We start from the raw sequence: 21176 nt of genomic DNA on the forward strand, positions 1-21176 counted from the left end.
CTAAGAAAACCTTATCCCATGAGACCAGAGACCATTTATTCCCTCTTTTAGCTCTTTAAAAAAAAATAAGTAATTTTGAGGCTATATCTTTAAGAATTCACTGGGGGGATGGGAGTGTTGACAGTTGATACACTAGAAGAGCTTGTAAAATAGACTTTAATAGAGTAACTCATCCTGCCAAGTTTAAGGCTATGAATGCTAGTTAGCAAGCCTCTGATCTATCTTATCTAGTAATTCCCTCCAATAGGCCACTTGGGGGGAGTTAATGGTGAGAGGCACTCCAATATATTTACTTGGGGGGGAGATAATTTAGAATCCTAGAATTCAAACCAAATGAGATTGGAAATGATGATTGGTGTTGAAGAAGTAAATGTCTCAATTCTCCTCGTTGATCTCATTCTTGGACACATCTTGGAAGTATTCTAGGATAATGCAAAATTTTTGAGCTTCCATAAGGGTGGGTTTCCCAAACAACATATTTTCATCAACAAATTATTGTTGAGTTAGTGAGGGTTAGTGGGTTCCCAATATGAGACCCTTGAGTTCCCCTGTACTTGTCACAATTTTTATATTTTGACTTAACCCCTCAACGACAATGATGGAAAGCAAGGGAGAGATTAGGTCACCTTGTCCAAGGCCCCTTGAACCTAAAAAGGTGTGAGTGGGGGAGTTATTCACAAAAATGAAGTAAAACGGGGTTTCTATTAAGTATTGAATACATTTAACCCATTCAGCCGAAAACTCAAAAGCATCCAATACATTGGGCAAATAATTCCAGTTAAGGTGATCATAAGCTTTGTATAGGTCTAGTTTCATGATCATACTTGGCTTGTATGAATTTTGTAGTGAATGAGTGATTTCATGGGACATGATGATGTCATTCATGATTTTCCTAGCTTCCAAAAACCTTAATTTCTCAAGTTAAATTATGTTCTTTAGTAGAGGCATTAATCAATGGATCATAACTCCCAAAATGATTTTATAAATCACATTGCAGAGATAAATAGGCCTGAAACTACACGGGTTTGTCACGTCTCCTTTTTTTAGGATTATTCGGAGGAAGTTGGCATTGAGACCTACTCATATATATCGCTTCTATCGGGAATTATCCACAAGCGCGTGAATCTCATGGCCCAAGAAGGGCCATCCAACTTTAAAAACTATGCGGTGAATCCATATGGGCCTAGGGCTTTGTTTGTGTGGAGGGATTTGAAAACTTCCTCTACCTTTGAATAAGAGACTTACCTCATTAGAGCCTCATTCTCATCTGCAGTTGTCAACAACATAATAAAATGTTTAATCTGGGAAATCAACCCCTCTCATTGGACATCTAGTTTAGACAACAAATTATGGTAATAAGAGATGAGCTCATCGATGATTTCTTCATGTTGAAGAAGCCTTCTTCCCACTAAGTTGGTCAAAGAGAAAATCCTATTAATTTTCCTATGGTGTAGCTTCAATGTTTGGAAGAATTTAGTGTTACGTTCCCCCTCTTATAACCACTAAATTCTTGATTTTTTCTTCCACAATATTTCCTCCTGCTTACGGTGTAGTTCAAGCTCATGAAGGACGCATCCATCTTCCACAACTAGTTGTTGGGATATCCCTTCTTGTATTATAGGTTGTTGGATTTGTTGCATCATTCCCTCTAGGATCTTCTTCTCTTTATGAATTTTACTGAAGTCCCTTTACTTCCATTCCTTGATCTGTTTCTTCAACTCCTTTAACTTCCATTGGAATTCCTCCATGCAGTATCTTCTATAGATGTGGATCTTAGCCCACCATTTTTCCAGTTTTTGAATGAAGTTATGTCTCTCGAACTAGAAGGCTTAAAAATGAAAAAAGGTGATTCCTTGGAGCCGTTTTCATATCTATTTCCAATCTAATAAGACAATGGTCAGAACCTAGGCAGGAAAGGATGGTTTCTTCACAGAAGATCTAGATGGAGTAGTTTCTCTAATAAGAAGAATTTGTCTAGCTTTGAAGCTATTTGATTCTTATCCCCATGCCATTTTTTTTATGCTAAGAGCCCATTGACAGTGTCCACATCCTCAATATGCAACTCTTGTATAACTTCTTGGAAAACATGGGAAGAAGGATCTAGGTGATGAAGGCATCTTTTCTTCTCATCCAAATGTCGTATCATATGGAAGTCTCCGGATACAATCCAATTCTCCTATGGTTGAATGGAATGGAGTTGAATGAGATCTTGAAGGAATCTCTTCTTATCTTGTGGAGTCGTAGGGCAATAAATAATCGTAATACATATGTTCAACATTGAGCTGATGGATCTAAAAATACTAGATTGGATTTGCGAGAACACCACCCAATCCGAAAAGATGATGGTTTGAGGATCCCATATAATTTCCAAGACCCCCAATGATTCCCCGTGCATCCAAGGGCACACGCACTCCACTTAGGGCCAACATTGCACCAACAAAGCACGTGGTTTCTCATGGGAGACTTTGGTTCCCTGTAGTATCATGATATATGGTTTTTCTTGTTTTATTATTTTCTTAAGGTACCTCACCTCCCCCTTGGAGCTTAATATTCCATGAGACCATCTTCATTGAGGGTTAGGACTAGATCTTGCAAAGTATCTATGAGGACATTAGCTTGGCCTGAATTGACCGAAATTGCCCCTACTTCTTGAATCACCTCCCACATTGTTTTCCTCCCTTTCCTCCTTCATTCTACTCTTGAAGAGGCACCATGGAATTCCAAGTGAAGGGGGGCTCCTATAATGATGAGGGAAGAGTTGTTGTTACTTTCAAAGGCTTGTTCATGCTTGTCCCATTCTATGTAGATTCTCTGGAATAAGTGAAGTTACCTAGGAAGGATATCATCCGCACCTGCCTTGGCCCAATTATTTAGGAAAGAAAGCATTATGGTCTCCTTAGAATTTAACTAAGTAGCCTTATCTATTTGTTCTAGAGTAGGCTAGAATTTCATTAGGAGTTGTTGAATATCCTTGACCTCATTTGTTGCCTCCAGGGTTTTTCTCTTCGTCACTTTCTTCTCCTTGATGTTTTCACGCAGTCCTTCTAGCTCCATTAGTTGTTGTGCTTGGAGAGCTAGGTGTGGACTTGAAGATTTATCCCAATCAAAGAGCTCTGAAAGGATTGAGAATGGATTTAAATTGGGATTCAGTTGAAGGTTGTTCCCCAATTTTGATTGGGTTTTGTTGCTTGTCCCCTTACCTCCATGATTATTTTTACTCGATACTTCCTGGAATCTATTGTTTGCGACAACCAAAGGGGGAGTAGGGTCTTCTTTGGGTTGCTCAGGGAAGTATCTGAATAAGTGGCCATATTCATGGCAAAGCCTACAGCAGAATGGGACATTCTTATAGTCTAGTTGTTGGTTTCACACTTCATCTTGATACTCAATGTCCCCCAACTCCGACAAGGACTTTGAGATGTTCATGTAGACACATATGTGTGTATAGGAGGTCTGTCTTCGTTTCTTTGTAATTTTTGAGATCTGTACAGAGTCCCCAGTGGAGTTACCAATAAATTCTAGTAATATCAAGCTCCCAAAATTCCTCAGATAGAGATTAAAGACAAACCCATATGGGGGCTTCTAAGAAGTACTCCTTATCGGGGTTATAACATGGCTCCCAATATCACATGAATAGTCCAACATTGTTCAGAAATTATGGGCCACCTTCGAACACTCTTTTCTGATCCTTCAAATCATGGAATACGATAGTGAAAAACCATTTAGCCTAGAATTGGAGCTCGATGGGCTCCTTTAGTTGTCATTTTTGCTGGATCCATCTAAGGATCTCCCATTGTTTGGGCCAAATGCCCATGAATTTTCAAATCATCACGTGGTCCTGCATAAACTAGCGCAAATTTTCCAAGATAGTTTTGGGTATGAACGCCGTTGGGTTCATAGCCACCTTTAGTAGGAATTGTCCTTGTAACCTTTACTATCACTACTTGCCCAAAGTGGGGGCATCCTATTGTGTAACTTAACCCTATTATTAAGATATGTTTTTCATGGAAGAGGGGCAGTGACATCCCTGAAGAACATTCTTAAAGGAGGGGTATGCCCCCCCACGTTCCCCCCCGTTGAGGGTCCTGACATGCAACCAATAACCAAAGCGGTTAGATCAACCTGATGATGGTTGTATCAGGGAAAATATGTCATGCATGGAGGTTTCAAAGCTATAAAAGAACACTAGACCTCCAAACCCTCGTCTTAGATCTCAAGGTTTTCAGAATACTTTAATTTTCATTTTAATTTTATATGAACTTTAAATAGAGAGAAAAAGTAATTGAAATTAATAAACTTCTAATTAAATGGATAGGCCTATCTATTTAGGAATAGGGCTTCTATAATTTTAATTTAATTACCAATACTTATTAGGTGGATGGTTTGGATCTAAAGTACACAAAATATTCAAGAATATTCATACTAATATTCATAGTAGTGTACTCAAATCTATGGTTGAGATTTATATCCAAAGTAATTATGACATTTTTTCCTTTTTAATTAAATATATTAATTGAAAAAATGTCATATGACAAAGTGGCATATGAAGCGAGTTATGGTTTTTTGGCCATGTGGTAATGTTAAGTCATAATATTGGCCCAAGGTATTGTAACAAAACCTATTTACAAATTAAGAATCTCCATGGTCAAAATTTTGTTTTATTTTTTTTAAACCAATATATGTTTAACTTATATATTAATTCTTTTTATAACTATTATTAATAATAATAATTTAAAATAAAGTTATAATTTATTCAGCTTTTATGATTTTTAAAATTTTATGAGATGTATTATAAAGTAATTGTTTTGATACTTATTATAAAATGATGCTACAGGCCATTTAATTTATATGGTTGTGTTAGTTTAATTTAGAAACTTTTCCTAGGTGAAATAAATAAAATAAATTAAGGAAAAATGAGATAATATAAATATATATATAAGGAAAAATGAGATTATATATATATATATATATATATATATATATATATATATATATATATTTCTTTTAATATATATATATATATATTTATTTATTTATTGCAATTAAAAGAAATAAATATTTTTCTCTCCAACATAGGGAGATGTGTATTTTATTCAATTTTTAGTATGGAGTTGATATGTAGGATTAATATTAATAACATTGAAATATAAAAAATAATATTATTGATATTATAATTAAGGAAAAATGAGATTATGTGGTATATATATATATATATATATATATATATATATATATATAATTATAATTATAATTATAATAAAAAGAAATAAATAATTTTCACTTTACAGGGAGATGTGTATTTTATTCAATTTTTAATATGGAGTTGACATGTAGGATTGATATTAATAACAAGAATAATTCACGTTTGTTTATAGAAAGACATGTTTTTTGCTTCCTAATATGAAGGGACATAATAGAAAAAAGAAAAATTAAAGTGAATCATGTAGATCAAAAATAAAATATTTTAAAACTATGTTGAATAAAATATTTCAATGCTAATTATGTATTTTATCTAAAGAAAATTAAAAATAAAATTTTATTACAGTTAAAACTTCTTAAAATGAAAGAGATTTTCTTCCATACTTATGTACAATTTACACATGATATGTATACATTTAACACATATCAATTACACATAAACATAAACGAGCATAGATCTATATGGATTTATACTTGTTTAATTCCCCCTTTAAATAGGCTACATTCCACGTGAATACCATGAGTCAATATCATTGGTTCTCAATACCATGGGTCAATACCATGTGATCTTTATTTTTATTAATATTAATGTTATGTAATGTTTTTTTTGCATGTTATTAATAATTTGGCCCATAGGCTTCACCTAAATAAAACCTCATTTTTTAGTGTTCATAAATATAAAGTGAACTATGGAGTAAATATTAAAAAATGTTTAATTTATTTCTCATAACTCTGGTTTATTTATATTTTTATTAATTTACAATATCTCTTTTATAAATATGGTATTTGGCCCATGGTATTTAGCCCATGGTATTAGAATAATATTTGGCCCATCACCTTCACCTAAATAAAACCTCTTTTTTGAGTCTTCTTTAAATATAAAGAGGTTTATGGACTAAATAAAAAAAAGGTTTTATTTATTTCCCATACCTCTAATTTATTTATATTTTTATTTATTTACAATAACTAATTTTTTAGTATTCATAAACCTTTTTATATTTTCAATTTATATTGTGTTTATACATAATAATAATTAGATTGATTTTTTAATATAGCGGACATTAAATTAAAAATGTTTAATGTTTAATATTACATGTTAAATGTTCACCTTATTACATTAACGTTTAAGTTGACATGTTTATGTAATATCTATCCTTCTAGTAGAAGACCTCTCAGCACAAAAGTTACACACCTCTACCTACATCCAAAAACTAATATAAACCTATGTTAATCTCAGATTCTAAAAACCATCAAAAACTAATATAAACCTATGTTAATCTCAGATTCTAAAAACCATCAAATATTTTTAGTTCAAATCTTTCTTCAAATTTTATATTTTAAAAATAAGTTTTTGCGTCAAACAATTTTCCCCTGAGGTTCCATAGTTTATTGAGATTCACGAGGTATGGGCGTTTTACTTGAAATAATTAAAAAATATAAGCAATGAGGTAAGTCGGCACGTCTTCGGGGTATATAATATAATCCAAAGAGATAAGGTGATGTAACAAGTTAATATTTTCTTTGTTTGATCATGCGCTTCAGTGACGTTCCCTACATTTGTGTTGACTAGATGTAAGAGTAAGTTCCAAGCCAAAAACTCTTGGTGTGCACACTAAGTAAAGCCAGCAGATTCAATATTTTTATATAAGTGGGTGTACGATTGTAACACTTCTAAATAAAATAAAAATTATTTATCTTTCCTAATTACCCAGTCTACATGTCACCTTAACCCAATCCAAGCGATGTGTAAACAAATGGGAAGGGTCATGAATGACTCTCAACTTGGCACGTGTTAATGGAATTAAATGACATATAGGGTTTTTTGTGTGACTATCTGAATTAAGCCATGTATATGTGTGCCACTTACTCGCACCTCGGTAGAGGTGATGGCTCCTCTGCTTGGCGATTAATGCAATGGTAAGTTTGGCACGCTGCATCCGGTCATCGCAGGTGAATTGGCAGAGGCATTTAACCTGAAATGAAATCCTATTATGATTTTTCATCTCATTTCGCACTGTTGTGAGGTGGAGACACAACTCTGATAACGCGCAGGGTAAGAACAATGGTGTAAGGGTTTACCTCTTCCTGAGTGAGGGTTTTTTCGTTTCCGGAGGCAACAACTCATACAGAGACGAGGAGGTAAGCGAACAACTCTGCTCTTTTCTTGGAAAACACAAATACCTACTCATTCTTAGCTTAATCCAACGTTTGGTACAGGTGTGGTCTCATAGATAGTTTGGAACCCTTCTTCTACCCGAGAGCCGAACAAAAATGTGCTTCTGTCGCCGAGGTCAGGTTCTTTCTGAACTAAACACCCTTATGGTTTAAGACTCGTCTCTGGTATATGAGTAATGATGATTGTTATTTGTTTCCAGGCATTCGGTGCTCCAACAGTGGCGCCATTCTCCTCAGGTACTAAATCCCTACCATGTTCTTTTCGTTTAGGCATTCTTTGTCGTTATTCACCAGAGGTCTACTTCTAACAGGTTATTTGGATGTTTTCACAGGTATGGTTCAATCCTGTTGCTGGGTTGAAGAGTCTTTCGAGAGTCATTAACCTGAGCCAAGCTTTTCTGCTCTCTACAGGTTGGTTATCTTTCCTCCATTGTCCATCTACTTGTCTGAGATGCTTGCTTGACTCCAAAATGAGGTGGGAGAGTTTGTTGGCCTTCGGCATAGTCAAACCCTCACCACAATCTGAAGTTTGCGAGGGTTTCTTAGAGAATGGAGGTTATAGAATTAACGCATCCGGTTGGGTTCACAGCCAGAGCTTAAAGAGTACTTTTGAATTCTTTGAATTGTTCATTAGCATGGTTACGACATTCATTGCCCATTCTGACTTGATGAAACCTTATTTTTGTCTGTATTAAGTGTTGGGAAGGTTATGGACCACTGCCAAGTCTTGGCCCTTACCTAGTATGTTGTAGTGACATTCTTATTGTAGTTTATATGAAGACTATGTAGAGGTAGAATGGATGAGCCAAAATTTAGGACAAAGGAATACTTCAAAATATATATATTATCTCAGTTCTTGAATTTCTCAGAGATTTATACTTCTCTTAATTATAGTTTTTTCCTTGTTTGTGCATTGCAATAAATCAATGAATGGTTTGGCGTATATGCGATATTAATTTAGTCAGTGGTATTAATACAGGCATGAGTATTGAAATGCAGAAGTATACTCAGTTTTTTCATAAATGTGTATATGTATATTTCTTGGTTTCACTCCTATTTACCGCAAAAGTACTCCTACATAAGATTGTGGACCTTCTCGTTTGGAATGCATCATAATCTTGTTTAATTCTTTTTTTGGTAAAGTGGTATAAATGTACAGATAGTATAAATTGATTTCCATTCCAGGTTATTTACAGTTTGACAGGTTATGGATAGAAACTGAAACTCTATTGCCATAATAGTAGTAGTTTTGTTCCTTTTATACAATAGATACCACGATTCTACAGTAAAGTAATTTTCTTCTTTACATAGCAGATATTAAATAAATTCAAGATACTTCAGTACAGTAGTTTTCTTCTTTATACAATAGATATTAAATAAGTTCAAGGTACTATAGTACTGTTGGGTTTAGAATAATCGAACAGTGTAACTAGCAGAATACTATGCATCTATTTTCTTCTCTATGATGTGAATAAGTCTGGTAATCAAATATTTCCCATAATTGTTCAACATCTAGCTTAAGACAAGAAATGAGATCATTACTCCTAATGCATACCATTTTAACTGTCAGAAGTAATTAAAGTTTTCTTTGAGTACTTATCTGCTACGAGTTGTTTGTTTCATGCAAATCAATAGTCCTTCTGGAAGGTCTCACCACCCAGCCATGGACCTAGAAATTACATCCATGGTCCCCCACCGAGCACTTCCTGCTCCTAATAGTTGGAATAAATACAGTCGGGTATCTTGGGCGTCAGGACTACTGTCCAGCCTCAAGTCCCATACCCACTCGATTGTTTGCCGTGAAAATGAAATCTTCCCACTGGTATCACAACCTAGCTCAAGGAGAAATTCCTCCAGCCCCCTTGCTTCCCTTTCCTTTTCTCTTTTGGAGAAAAGTGGTGGCAACTATTTCCAACTGCTCCAGGAGTTGTTATAACTGTTTTTCCTTGTTTTTCCTTTCTTTTTTTGGTTCTTTTAATAATCTATCCAAATTCTTTAAAATAATAAATAACAATATTTGTTCTGGCTATTTTTAGGCCCAATAGTTTAATAGTAACAAAAAACATAAATGCAATTTAAACTTGGTGAAAATAACTCATGATATCTCGTTGTATGTTACAGCTCCCTCCCCTCAAGAGGAACACCGTCCCTGGTGTTCTTTCTCTATGTAAACAATGCAGGATAAGCTTTTCGCATGACCTCCTCTTCCTCCCAGGTAGCCTCATCTGGGCCAAAGTGCTTCCATTGCACTTTAACTTGGATGATGGCTCGCCTCCGCAAGGTGGTTTCTCTCCGATCGAGGATACGAAGAGGCTCTGCCAGGAATTCTCCCTTAGGTTCTACCTGCACATTCATATTATATTGTCAGAACATTTCAAAACAATAACCTTTTAATCATATTACTTTTCTATCATCATTATCTGAATACTCTCCCAGTTAATAATATGTCGAGAGTCGTAAATATATTTTTTTAACAAGGAGACATGAAAGACGTCATGTACTTGGATGTGGCCTGGTAGTGCTAGTTTATATGCCACAGGCCCAATCCGTTCCAAAATTTGGAAAGGCCCACAGTATCGGGGTGCCAATTTTGCACAACCTTTCCACTGCAAGGTGCTCTTTTGAGGTTTCACTTTTAGATACACATGATCATCCAGCTGGAATTATTTATGACTTCTCTTCTTGTCTGCATACACCTTTTGCCTATCTTGTGCCACTTTTAAGTTCTGATGAACCTTCTTAACGGTAGCTTCCATTTCTGCTAGCATGTTGGGGCCCAACACTAATTTGTTTTCTGGACTATTCCAATCCGTGGGTACCTGACACTTTCGCCCGTAAAGTACCTCGAAGGGACTCATACCCAGAGATTCATGATGCCCATTATTGTAGGTGAATTCTACCAAGTGGAGGTAATCCTCCCATTTCTGTGGTTGTTGCATTACAAACATGCGCAACATATCCTCCAGAACTTGATTTACTCGTTCTGTTTGACCATCTGTCTGTGGATGGTAAGCTGTATTGAAATGGATTTGGGTCCCTAGTCCTGCAAAAAGAGTTTTCTAGAAAGCGGATGTAAATTTTACATCCCTATCAGAGATCACCACTCGGGGTATCCCGTGTAGCCGGAAGAATTCTCTCATAGATAAGTCTGCAATCTCTATCATTTTGTACGTGGATTTTACGGGGATGAAATGAGCAGTCTTTCTTAGCTTGTCCATGACCACCATGATTGAGTCATGTTACTTTCTAGTACAAGGTATCCCTGTAATAAAATCCAGAGTTATGGTCTCCCACTTCCATTATAGAATGGGTAGTGGTTGCAACAGACCTGCAGGATGTTGATGTTCTGCTTTCACTAACTGGCACTCTAAGCATTTAGATAAATATTCCGCCACATCTTTTCTTAAGTCAGGCCAGAAATAATCTCTCTTGATAGCAGAATACAATTTCTGGTACCCTGGGTGGGCAGCATAAGGTTTCCTATGAAACTCATCGAGTAACATCTGCTTCACGGAAATCTGATTAGGAATATAAATTTGATTTCTGAATGTTAACATTTTATCAGAATTAATTGCATACTCACCTTGCTGCCCTCTTTCCTGGGCTTCTGAAGCTTGCTGCCATAAGAATGCATATTCCAGATCTTTGAGGGAAGCCTCCCGGATAACCTCCGGTAGGTTAGATTACGCATGACTGAAGTGTACCTCATAGATACAATGTACTTTCCTACTTAGAGCATCAGCTACTCGGTTTTATTTTCCTTTGATGTGTTTCAAGTCAAAATCAAATTCACTCAGAAATGCAGTCCATCTGGCCTGGCGAGCATTTAAGTTGGATTGATTAAAGAAATTTGTCAAACTGCTATGGTTAGTTAACAACAAAAATTTCTTCCCCAGGAGATAGTGCTGCCACATATTTAGTGCATGTACTACTGCGGTCAACTCCAAATCATAGGCAGAGTAACGTTGTTCATAATCCTTTAGCTTTCATGACTCATATGCAATGACTTTTCCTTCCTAAGTTAGTACTCCACCGACGCCTTCTTTACTTGCATCAGTACATACTACAAAGGATTTTTCTGGATCTGCTACCTTTAGCACCAAAGCGGTTGTGAGAAATTTTTTTAGCTACTCAAATCTCCGCTGCCATTCTGCTATCCAATGTAAAGCCCATCCCTTTTTCTGAAGTGAAGTCATTGGGAAGGTGATTTTCGAAAAGTCCTTGATAAATCGACAATAGTACCCTACCAAGCCTAAGAAGGATCTTATGTCGGCCACATTTTTCGGTGCAGTCCATTCCATAATAGTTTTGATCTTCTCTGGATCCACTGTTATTCCTTCTGCTGATATAACATGGCCCAAGTACTGAATTTGATCTTTGTAAAAATCACATTTGCTGAACTTTGCATACAGCTGGTTTTCCCGCAAAATCTGCAGTACCGTTCTCAAATTCCCTTCATGTTCCTCTTGGTTTTTAGAGTATATTAGCATGTCATCGATAAAAATCAATACAAACTTATTAGTAAGGCCAAAATGCAGTACCACGAACTCGCAATGTCTGTAATGAGTTCAGAACACAATTTTATAGTTGTCTTCATCCTTTATTCTGATTTGATGGTATCTAGACCTTAAGTTGATTTTCGAGAACACGCTAGCTCCCTGTACTTGGTAAAATAAGTCATCGATGTGAGGTAGTGGGTATTTGTTCTTTATGGTCAGCTTATTCAACTGGCGATAGTCAATGCATAATCGTAAGGTTCTATCTTTCTTGCATACAAATAACACTGGGGCCCCCCAAGGAGACACACTTGGGCGGATGTATCCTTTGTCCAACAGTTCCCACAACTGCATTTTGAGTTCAGTCAATTCTGGAACACTCATACAATAAGGGGTTTTCAAAATAGGGGCTACATCGGGCATTAGTTCAATTGTGAAGTCAATGTCTCGCCTCGGCGGTAATCCTGAAATAGATTCGAGGAACACATCTAAGAAATCCTGTATTACAGGAATATTCTCCAAAGAGGTCATTTTATTTTTATCATTGTTGTACCCTACCTGAACAACATAAATCTGACACCCTTTTCTTATACATTTTCCGAGTTGGTTAGCTGTTATAGGGCGTAACTTGATATTTTTCTTAATTCCTTGAATTTCCTTCCATTGTCCCAACTCGATAAGATAACTTATGGACTTTTCTTTGCAATTTACCAAGGACCAGCGACCTTCCAGCTAGTCCATCCCTATTAATACATCATATGAGCCTAAGGGAATAATATTCAGGTTGACCTAGATAGGTTGTACTGAAATTATAATAAAGAAGTTTTCTATTTTGGCTGCCACCTTCCTTTTGGTACCAGTAGCTAGTTGAACTAGCCATGACTGTTTGTATTTACTGCTTTGCAGTTGACATTTTTCTACCACTTTAGGACTAATATAAATCAGGCTAGCGCCTGGATCAAATGAAATAGAAATAGAGTGACCAACAATCATACCTTCGCATTTGATCATGTTGGGCTGATATTCAACCTAATGATCATCCAAGGCCACATTGATCCTGGACATGCTCCTTGCGATATCCCATACTGCAGAGGCTTCTTGCGTGTTAGAAAGTTGCTCATTCCTAGCTCTCTACAGATAGTTTTTGTAATAATGTGCTTCTCTGCATCCCCAACACTGTAGTGGCGGTTTCACTGGCTGTTCAGTAACAGTCATGCTAATTCCTTTAGGTTGTCTATTTTTAGTGAATGTCTGAGCCCTGGGTGGGTTTCTTGCAAACTTTCCAAAAGTCCTTTGTTGATTGTTTCTACCATGCATGGTTTTTGGATGTTTGTTTGGTGGAAAATTCCTCATTTTCTTGGCAGCAACTCCTTTAGATCCTTCATTTTTCTGCTTCATCTGTTGATAATAGATGTGAGCCTTCCGGACTGCATCGTCCATGGTTCTGGGGTAGTCGAATTATAATTTCTCCTTCATGAAGTTGGGCAAACTGCTAATAAACCATTGGATCTTAGCCTTTTCTTCTTGCATAAATGGAACATAATGCAACAGGGAAGTAAACTGTGCTACATATTCATCCATGGTCAGGGTTCCTAGTCTCAATTCATGGAACTCTTTTGCTTTTTCATCATAATAACGTTTTGTTAAATATTTGTCTTTAAATTGTTTCTGGAATTATTTCCATTTTGTTTGCTCCTCATCAATATTTATTATTGTTTTAATCTCTTCCCACCAAAGGGTGTCTTTTCCTCGTAATTGGTACACCGCCAACCTCTCTTTAAGTTTTTCAGTATATTCATAAATATGGAATTGTTTACCCATGTCTATTAGCCAAGCTTCTGTTGCTTCTTCTGACTCTCCTTCAAACAATGAGGGTTTGATTTTTTTGAGTTCACCTTGTAGTTCTAGCTTTGGTATTTTTGGCTTTCTCTGGCCAAAAATGTTATTTGAACGCCCTTCATCTTCTCCTTTATGATCCTCCACAGATTCTGCCTGATCTTCTTCATTATGAGTAGTTAGGGTCTTTTCCCTATTTTCTGTGTTGGGATCTGCTCCTCTTTGATTTTTCCGATCTGACAAACTCTTAAGAATATTTTCCTGTTCCTGTCGTAAATGTTCGTTGTCTAATCTAAGGTTCATCATTTCTGCTCAAAGCTATTGTACTGTCTCGAGTAAGGCGGCATTAGCATGTCTCGATTCTTCTCCCAATTGCACACATAATTCTAGGTTGGCCTCTGCATAATGTACCTCTCGCTGCTTTGATGATCTAGTATTCCTATGCATTGTACTCTTGATGTTAATTCACCTTCTCTCTCTCTTTCTCTATGTTTACAATTAGTCAAAACTTAGTTTATTCTGTTATTTGTATACATATATATAGGAACATCACAACCTAATTGACTATTTAAACAACCCAGAAGCCTCAGAGTATGAATTTGGGCTCTGATACCATTTGTAACACCCCGAAATAAAATAAAATAAAAATTATTTATCCTTCTTAATTACCCAGCCTACGTGTCACCTTAACCTAATCCAAGCGATGTGTAAACAAATGGGAAGGGTCATGAATGACTCTCAGCTTGGCACGTGTTAGTGGAATTAAATGACATATAGCGCTTCCTGCACAGTTATCTGAATTAAGCCACGTATATGTGTGCCACCTATCCACACCTCAGTAGAGGTGACGGCTCCTCTGCTTGGCAATTAATGCAATGGTAAGTTTGGCATGCTGCATCCGATCATCGTAGGTGAATTGGCAGTGGAATTTAACCTGAAATAAAATCCTATTATGACTTTTCATCTCATTTCGCAATGTTGTGAGGTGGAGACACAACTTTGATAGCACATAGGGTAAGAATGATGGTGTAAGGGTTTACCTCTTCTTGACTGAGGGTTTTTTCATTTTTGGAGGCAACAACTCATGCAGAGACGAGGAGGTAACCGAAAAACTTTTTTCTTTGCTTGGAAAACACAAATACCTACTCATTCTTAGCTTAATCGAATGTTTGGTACAGGTATGGTCTGATGGACAGTTTGGAACCCTTATTCCACCTAGAGAGGCGAACAAAAACGTGCTTTTGTCATTGAGGTCAAGTTCTTTCTAAATTGAACACCCTTATGGTTTAAGACTTATCTCTGGTATAAGCGTAATGATGATTGCTATTTATTTCTAGGCATTCCATGCTCTAGCAGTGGCACCATTCTCCTCAGGTACTAAATCCCTACCATGTTTTTTTTTGTTTAGGCATTCTCTATCATTATTCACCTGAGGTATGCTTCTAACAGGTTATTTGGATGTTTTCACAGGTATGGTTCAATCTTGTTGCTGGGTTAAGGAGTCTTTCGAGAGTCATTAACTTGAGCCAATATTTTATGCTCTCTACAGGTTGGTTATCTTTCCTCCATTCTCCGTCTACTTATCTGAGTTGCTGGCTTGAATCCAAAATGTGGTGGGAGAGTTTGTTGTCCTTCAGAATAGTCAAACCCTCACCACAATCTGATGTCTGTGAGGGTTTCCTTAGAAAATGGAGGTTATAGTAATTAACGCATCTAGTTGGGTTCACAGTTGGAGCTTAAAGAGTACTATTGAATTCTTTGAACTGTTCGTTAGCATGGTTACGACATTCATTTCCCGTTCTGATTCTATGAACCCTTATTTTTGTCTATAATAAGTGTTGGGAAGGTTATGGATTGCTACCAAGTCTCGCCCTTACCCAGTATGAGCTGAAATTTAGGACAGAGGGATACTTCAGAATATATATATTATCTTAGTTCTTGAATTTCTCCGAGATTTATACTTCTCTTAATTATGGTTTGTTACCTGTTTGTGCATTGCAATAAATCAATGAATGGTTTGGCGCATATGTGATATGAATTTAGCTAGTTCTATTATTATGGGGATGAGTATTGAAATGCAGAAGTATACTCAGTTTTTGCCTAAACGTCTATATGCATATTTCTTTTTTTCGCTCCTGTTTACTGCAAAAGTACTCCTACATAAGATTGTGGACCTTCTTGTTTGGAATGCATTGTAATCCTGTTTAATTCTTTTTTTGGTAAAGTGGTATAAATGTATAGATAGTATAAATTGATTTCCATTCCAGGTTATTTACAGTTTGACAGGTTATGGATAGAAACTGAAACTCTATTGCCATAATAGTAGTAGTTTTGTTCCTTTTATATAGTAGATACTAAATAAGTCCATGATTCTACAGTAAAGTAATTTTCTTCTTTATATAGCAGATAATAAATAAATTCAAGATGGGATTTTCGGGTTTTCAGTGGCGGTGAGACACGGGGCTCTGCAACTCGCATTAGGGTTTCAGAAAATACCTGCTATGGCAGGTCCTCCTGACAGAGCTCACCAGTGGCAGAACGCGGCAGTGTAGCAGGCCACATTCCGTAGGTTTTGGCCGACGGAAACAATGAACCCCCCTCAGGGGGAAGGAGGGGCGCCTCCTCCAACAAACGACAACCAGCCAAGGAATATCGAGGATTCAGACAGGGGAAAGGAGTACAAGGATGAAAACACAGACAGAAGCCAGCAAACGCATACTGAACAAGCACAGAAAGACAAGCCGAAAGTCAGCTCTTCCACATGCAAGCCAGTAGCCACGCATAGGCCAAAAGTAGAGCTACCAAGCCATCGCATCAATGCCAGAATTCAGTATATGAGAGATCATGCCCTCATAGGCAAATTCATTGGAATATGGCCAAATGAGAAGGCGTTGAGAGCCTGGATAAATGTTAAATGGCATCCAAAAGGACACATAACCTTGCATCTAGGGCCTAAGGGGTTTTTCACTGCAGTCTTCAACTGCTTGGAAGACAAAAACAGAGTTTTAGATGGAGGGCCTTATTTCTTTAACTATGCCGAGCTATTTCTCAAAGAATGGATCGAACGATTTAACCCTGATAAGGAAGACCTAAGTTGCGCACCAGTGTGGATCAGGTTGTACTCTCTGCCATTGGAATACTGGGAAGAGGAGTCTCTCAAAGCGATTGGCAATGTTTTGGGCGACTTCGTCAAGGTAGCAGAAGAAACAAAGACGCATAGATACACCTCATATGCACGGATCTGCGTCTACATGGACCTTAAACAAGCTTTGCCTGATACGGTAAGTCTTTTTCATGAAGATGTTGAATGGATACAGTTAATTGATTATGAGCATGTACCCTTTAGGTGCAGGAAATGTCATGACTTAGGACATCTCTACAGAGACTGCCCATTAAATAGCAAACCCTTGGTTCAAACTGACCAGGAAAACCCATCGCCGGATGGCTTCACTAAGGTGCTAAATCGCAGAAGAGGAAATAAAAAATCAGCAATCTCTACAAAGACTCCTCCAGTGGATCAATCAAAACCCTCGACAAGTAATAGCTTTGAAGCTTTAGCCAATGAAGACATGGAGGATCCAGACAATACACCCTCCAATAAAAAAGGAATTAGTCAGGAAAAGATTGAAGGATCCCAATCGAAAACAGGGGAAAAGGGTGTAGAACAAGGGGGCAATCATCTCAAGACTTCTTCAAACACCTGGAGCTTCCCTGAAATGGATATAGACGGTACCAATCCCAATATAGAAGACGAGAAGGAAAGCGATGGAAGCTATCAAGAACCTCAAATCATGGAGGAGGACACGGAATCTATAGATATTGGCGAGCTGGATATTTTGGGCTTAGAACAAGCCTGTAAAACAGGAAACTTCGACAAAATACCTGATCGACAAGTGGATAATCTAGTGGCAGTCCTCAATAAAGCCCAAAAAAAATACTCATTAGGGGTTCAAATTGGCAGCCAATGGGATGGGAAATTCATCGCCAAAGATATCAAGAAACGAGGAAGGAAAACTACTCTGGAGAGAACAATCAAGATCGGAGAAGTATTGGTAGAATCAGGCAGATATGCCAAGCTAACCAAGTATTTCAATATCAACCCCAAACCTTCCCAATGAAGTTGATCTCATGGAATATCAGAGGGCTCAATAGCCCAAGGAAAGGAAGACTACTAAAAAATATGCTAATGGAGGAAAAACCCACAATTCTCTTTTTGCAAGAAACAAAGTGTAATTCGACAGTCTTGGAAAAAATAGCAGCAAAGGCCTGGCCAAGAGGGTTAGTAACAACTGTTGATGCTCAGGGAGCGTCAGGAGGACTTGCAGTGCTCTGGGATGCAAGAATCATTCAACTAAATAACATACATGCAAATAAAAACTTCATCCAAGCCATCTTTCACATAATTGGCACCAATATCTATGGTCATATAACAAATGTGTATTTTCCTCAAGAAACCCAGCACAAGGTTGAAATTCTGGATGCCTTGACGCAGCTCAATACAGAGAGGATATACCTGTTATGGATATCTGGAGGAGACTACAACATGATCGCAACAATGGAGGAAAAAAAGGGAGGACGTTGCAGAATAAACAGGGATGGCTCTATATTAAAAGACTTCATTCAGAATAATTGGCTGATAGATCTTCCTTCAAATAATGGCCTATACACTTGGAACAACAAAAGGGCAGAACCAATGCAAATAGCCTCTCGTCTTGATCGATTTCTGATAATGCAGTTCATCTAGGAGGAGAATTCATTGCATCTATCCTTCCTATCTCAGGCTCTGATCATTGGCCAATCGCCCTCCATTGGAATCGTCCTGGTTGCAATACAAGGTGACCCTTCCGGTTTGAGGCTTTTTGGCTATCTCATCCGGACTTTTATGAATTTGTCAGAGCATCTTGGTTAAAATTCAATCCAACGGATGGCACAAAAATGTCCATATTCCAAAGGAAGCTGAAATATCTCAAGGGGGAAATTAAACGCTGGAATCAATCCATCTTCGGCAACATCTTCAAAGCTAAGGAAACCCTCAATCAAGAAATGAAAGCTATTCAGCAAAGAATGATCACTGAAGGACGCTCTGAAGAGCTAGCCAAGAAAGAGCAGTCCATAGAAAATCAAATCCTTGAGAGAGACTTACAGGAGGAAACTCTCTGGAGGCAAAAATAGAGAGTTAGATGGCTTAAGGAGGGTGAAAAGAATACAAAATTCTTTCACAAAACTACAGTGCAAAGAAGAATGAACAATCAAATCTCTCACATCAACAATGAGCAAGGAAGAAAAATTGAAACCCATGAAGGCATTGAACAGGAATTCCTCAATTACTTCAAGAAGATGAATCAAGAACCTAACATAAACAGAACAGAGGCTATTGATAAAGTCATCAGACATATACCCAGATTAATCACTGAAGATCATAATCTTCTCCTTCTCAAGCCCATAAGTCTTCAAGAGGTTGAGACTGCTGTGCATCAGCTAAAAGCAGGGAAGGCGCCAGGACCAGACGGATTCACCTCAAACTTTTTTCAGCATTTCTGGGATCTAGTTAAATGGGAAGTCTGGCAGGTCGTGGAAGAATCGTGCACTCTAAGATGGATGTATCTAGGTTTGAACGCAACATGCATTGCATTAATCCCCAAAGCAGAGGAATCCAACACTCCGGATAAATACAGACCGATTGCTTTGTGCAACATTATATACAAGATTGTCTCCAAGGTTATAGCTTCCATATTGAAGCCTTTGCTTCCCCTTATTATATCTCCAGAACAATCTGGATATGTAGAAGGAAGGCAGATCACGGATGGGATTATTTTAACCCATGAAATAATCCACTCTCTCAAGCATTAAAAAAAACCAGGTATGCTGCTCAAAATTGACTTATCTAAGGCTTTTGATAGTATTAGTTGGGAATATATGGAAAAAATCCTCAATGCCTTTGGTTTCGCCCCCTCCTGGATCAGATGGATCAGTAATCTATTATCCTCCTCGTTCTTTTCTATTCTCATTAATGGAATCCCGTCGCCCACATTCCGTCCTTCTAGAGGTATCAGACAAGGTGATCCTCTCTCGCCCTTTTTGTTTGTCATCTTAGTTGAAGGGTTAAGCCGCAGCATCAAATCGATTATCCTCTCTCATAACCTCAAAGGTCTAGCTTTCCACCAAGCCCCCACCTTTTCTCACCAGCAATTTGTAGACGATAATATGTTATTTGGTCATCCATCTGTTCAAGAAGCACGATCTTTCAAATCAATTCTTGCAAACTTCTCGGATGCCTCAGGAGCTCTCATTAACAAAGTTAAATCTCAGATATTCTTCTTCAATACGCCTCCCACCACCCAAAGAGCAATCGCCCGTATCCTAGGCTTCACCATTGCTTCCCTTCCTTCTAAATACTTGGGTGCTCCTTTAATTGCCTCGGCTCTCAAGCATTCCTCTTGGAATAACCTTTTAGAAAAACTTGAAGCCAGATTGTTCCTATGGACCCATAGAGCTCTTAATATGGCTAGTAGGCTAGTGCTAATTAAAGTTGTTCTACAGTCCATGCCTCTTTACCTTTTTTCCATATTGGCGGCACCTAAGTGGGTTCTCAGAGCAATAAAACAGCTTCAGCGTAATTTCTTATGGGGAAATTCGGGTCCAAATCGAAAGTGGGCACTAGTCAAATGGGAGAAGGCATGTCTACCTAAAAAAGCTGGAGGCATTGGGCTAAGAGACCCAGAACATAGCAATATGGTAATGGGGGCCAAAATCTGGTGGAGATGGCTCTCAAATCCCAGCACCCCTTGGGCCTCCCTATGGACAGCGAAATATGCAAGAAATACGCCCATAGAGGAGAGAATTAGAATGTCAGAAGTTAGTAAAGGATCAGTTATTTGGAACTCAGCCATTCAACATCGAAATATAATACAAAAGCATAGTTTTTGGGATGTGAAGGATGGCCACACAGCAAGGTTTTGGGAAGACTCATGGCAGCAGCTTCCAAACCTCAGAGACACTATCCCGGGACTCCCAGATCAAGATATAAATCAGTATGATAAGGTGAGTCAATTTTGGGACTCACACACTGCCCAAGAACACAGAAAGTGGAAAGAAGCTAGTCATATAATACCTCACAGCCCGGAGCAAACTCAACTTTCTCTTTCCTCAGAACTTCAAAAACGAAAAATTCTATCTTCGGCAGGTATGGACATTCTTAGATGGGGATACGAGGAAAAGGGCACTTTCACCACCAGAGAAGCTTACAAAATCATCATCAAAGACAGGGTAATCAGAGATAATTTATGGGATAAGATATGGAACTCCTCTATATGGCCGAAGGTTTCTACTTTTCTGTGGCTTCTGTCTCACAACAGGATTCTCACATGGGACAACCTCAGGAAAAGGAACTTCTCTGGGCCATCCATATGTCCCAACTGCAAACAGGAAGAGGAATCAGCATTACATCTTATGCAAACCTGTCAGCTAGGA

General features: G+C 37.7%; 1 protein-coding gene and 1 long non-coding RNA gene across 2 annotated transcripts; one reads left to right on the forward strand and one right to left on the reverse strand.

The window, feature by feature from the left end:
• Positions 1-7086: 7086 nt before the first annotated feature.
• Positions 7087-7916, forward strand: LOC149230610 (uncharacterized). The gene is made up of 3 exons (XR_016247386.1): positions 7087-7489; positions 7575-7611; positions 7786-7916. It is a non-coding gene; the product is annotated as an uncharacterized LOC149230610 (long non-coding RNA).
• A 1621-nt stretch (positions 7917-9537) lies between these two features.
• Positions 9538-11065, reverse strand: LOC149230611 (uncharacterized). Its single transcript, XM_089381357.1, has 4 exons — positions 10958-11065; positions 10703-10892; positions 10071-10417; positions 9538-9717 (listed from the first exon to the last, which is right to left on the reverse strand). The coding sequence occupies exons 1-4, from the start codon at positions 11063-11065 to the stop codon at positions 9538-9540; spliced, it is 825 nt and encodes a 274-aa protein (XP_089237483.1).
• Positions 11066-21176: the final 10111 nt, after the last annotated feature.

The sequence above is a fragment of the Pinus tabuliformis genome, chromosome J, assembly GCF_031772625.1.
Source record: "Pinus tabuliformis cultivar Carrire ecotype Pingquan chromosome J, CPIR1, whole genome shotgun sequence".
NCBI classification, from domain to species: domain Eukaryota; kingdom Viridiplantae; phylum Streptophyta; class Pinopsida; order Pinales; family Pinaceae; genus Pinus; species Pinus tabuliformis.

Excerpts from the sequence above, each read along its gene's own strand:
- LOC149230611 (XM_089381357.1), bottom strand. The coding sequence starts at position 11,065 with ATGCGTAATCTAACCTACCGGAGGTTATCCGGGAGGCTTCCCTCAAAG. Across the intron at positions 10,893-10,957 it reads CCAGGAAAGAGGGCAGCAAG|ATTTCCGTGAAGCAGATGTT; the intron begins GTGAGTATGCAA and ends ATTCCTAATCAG. Across the intron at positions 10,418-10,702 it reads AGAACATCAACATCCTGCAG|GACTAGGGACCCAAATCCAT; the intron begins GTCTGTTGCAAC and ends CTCTTTTTGCAG.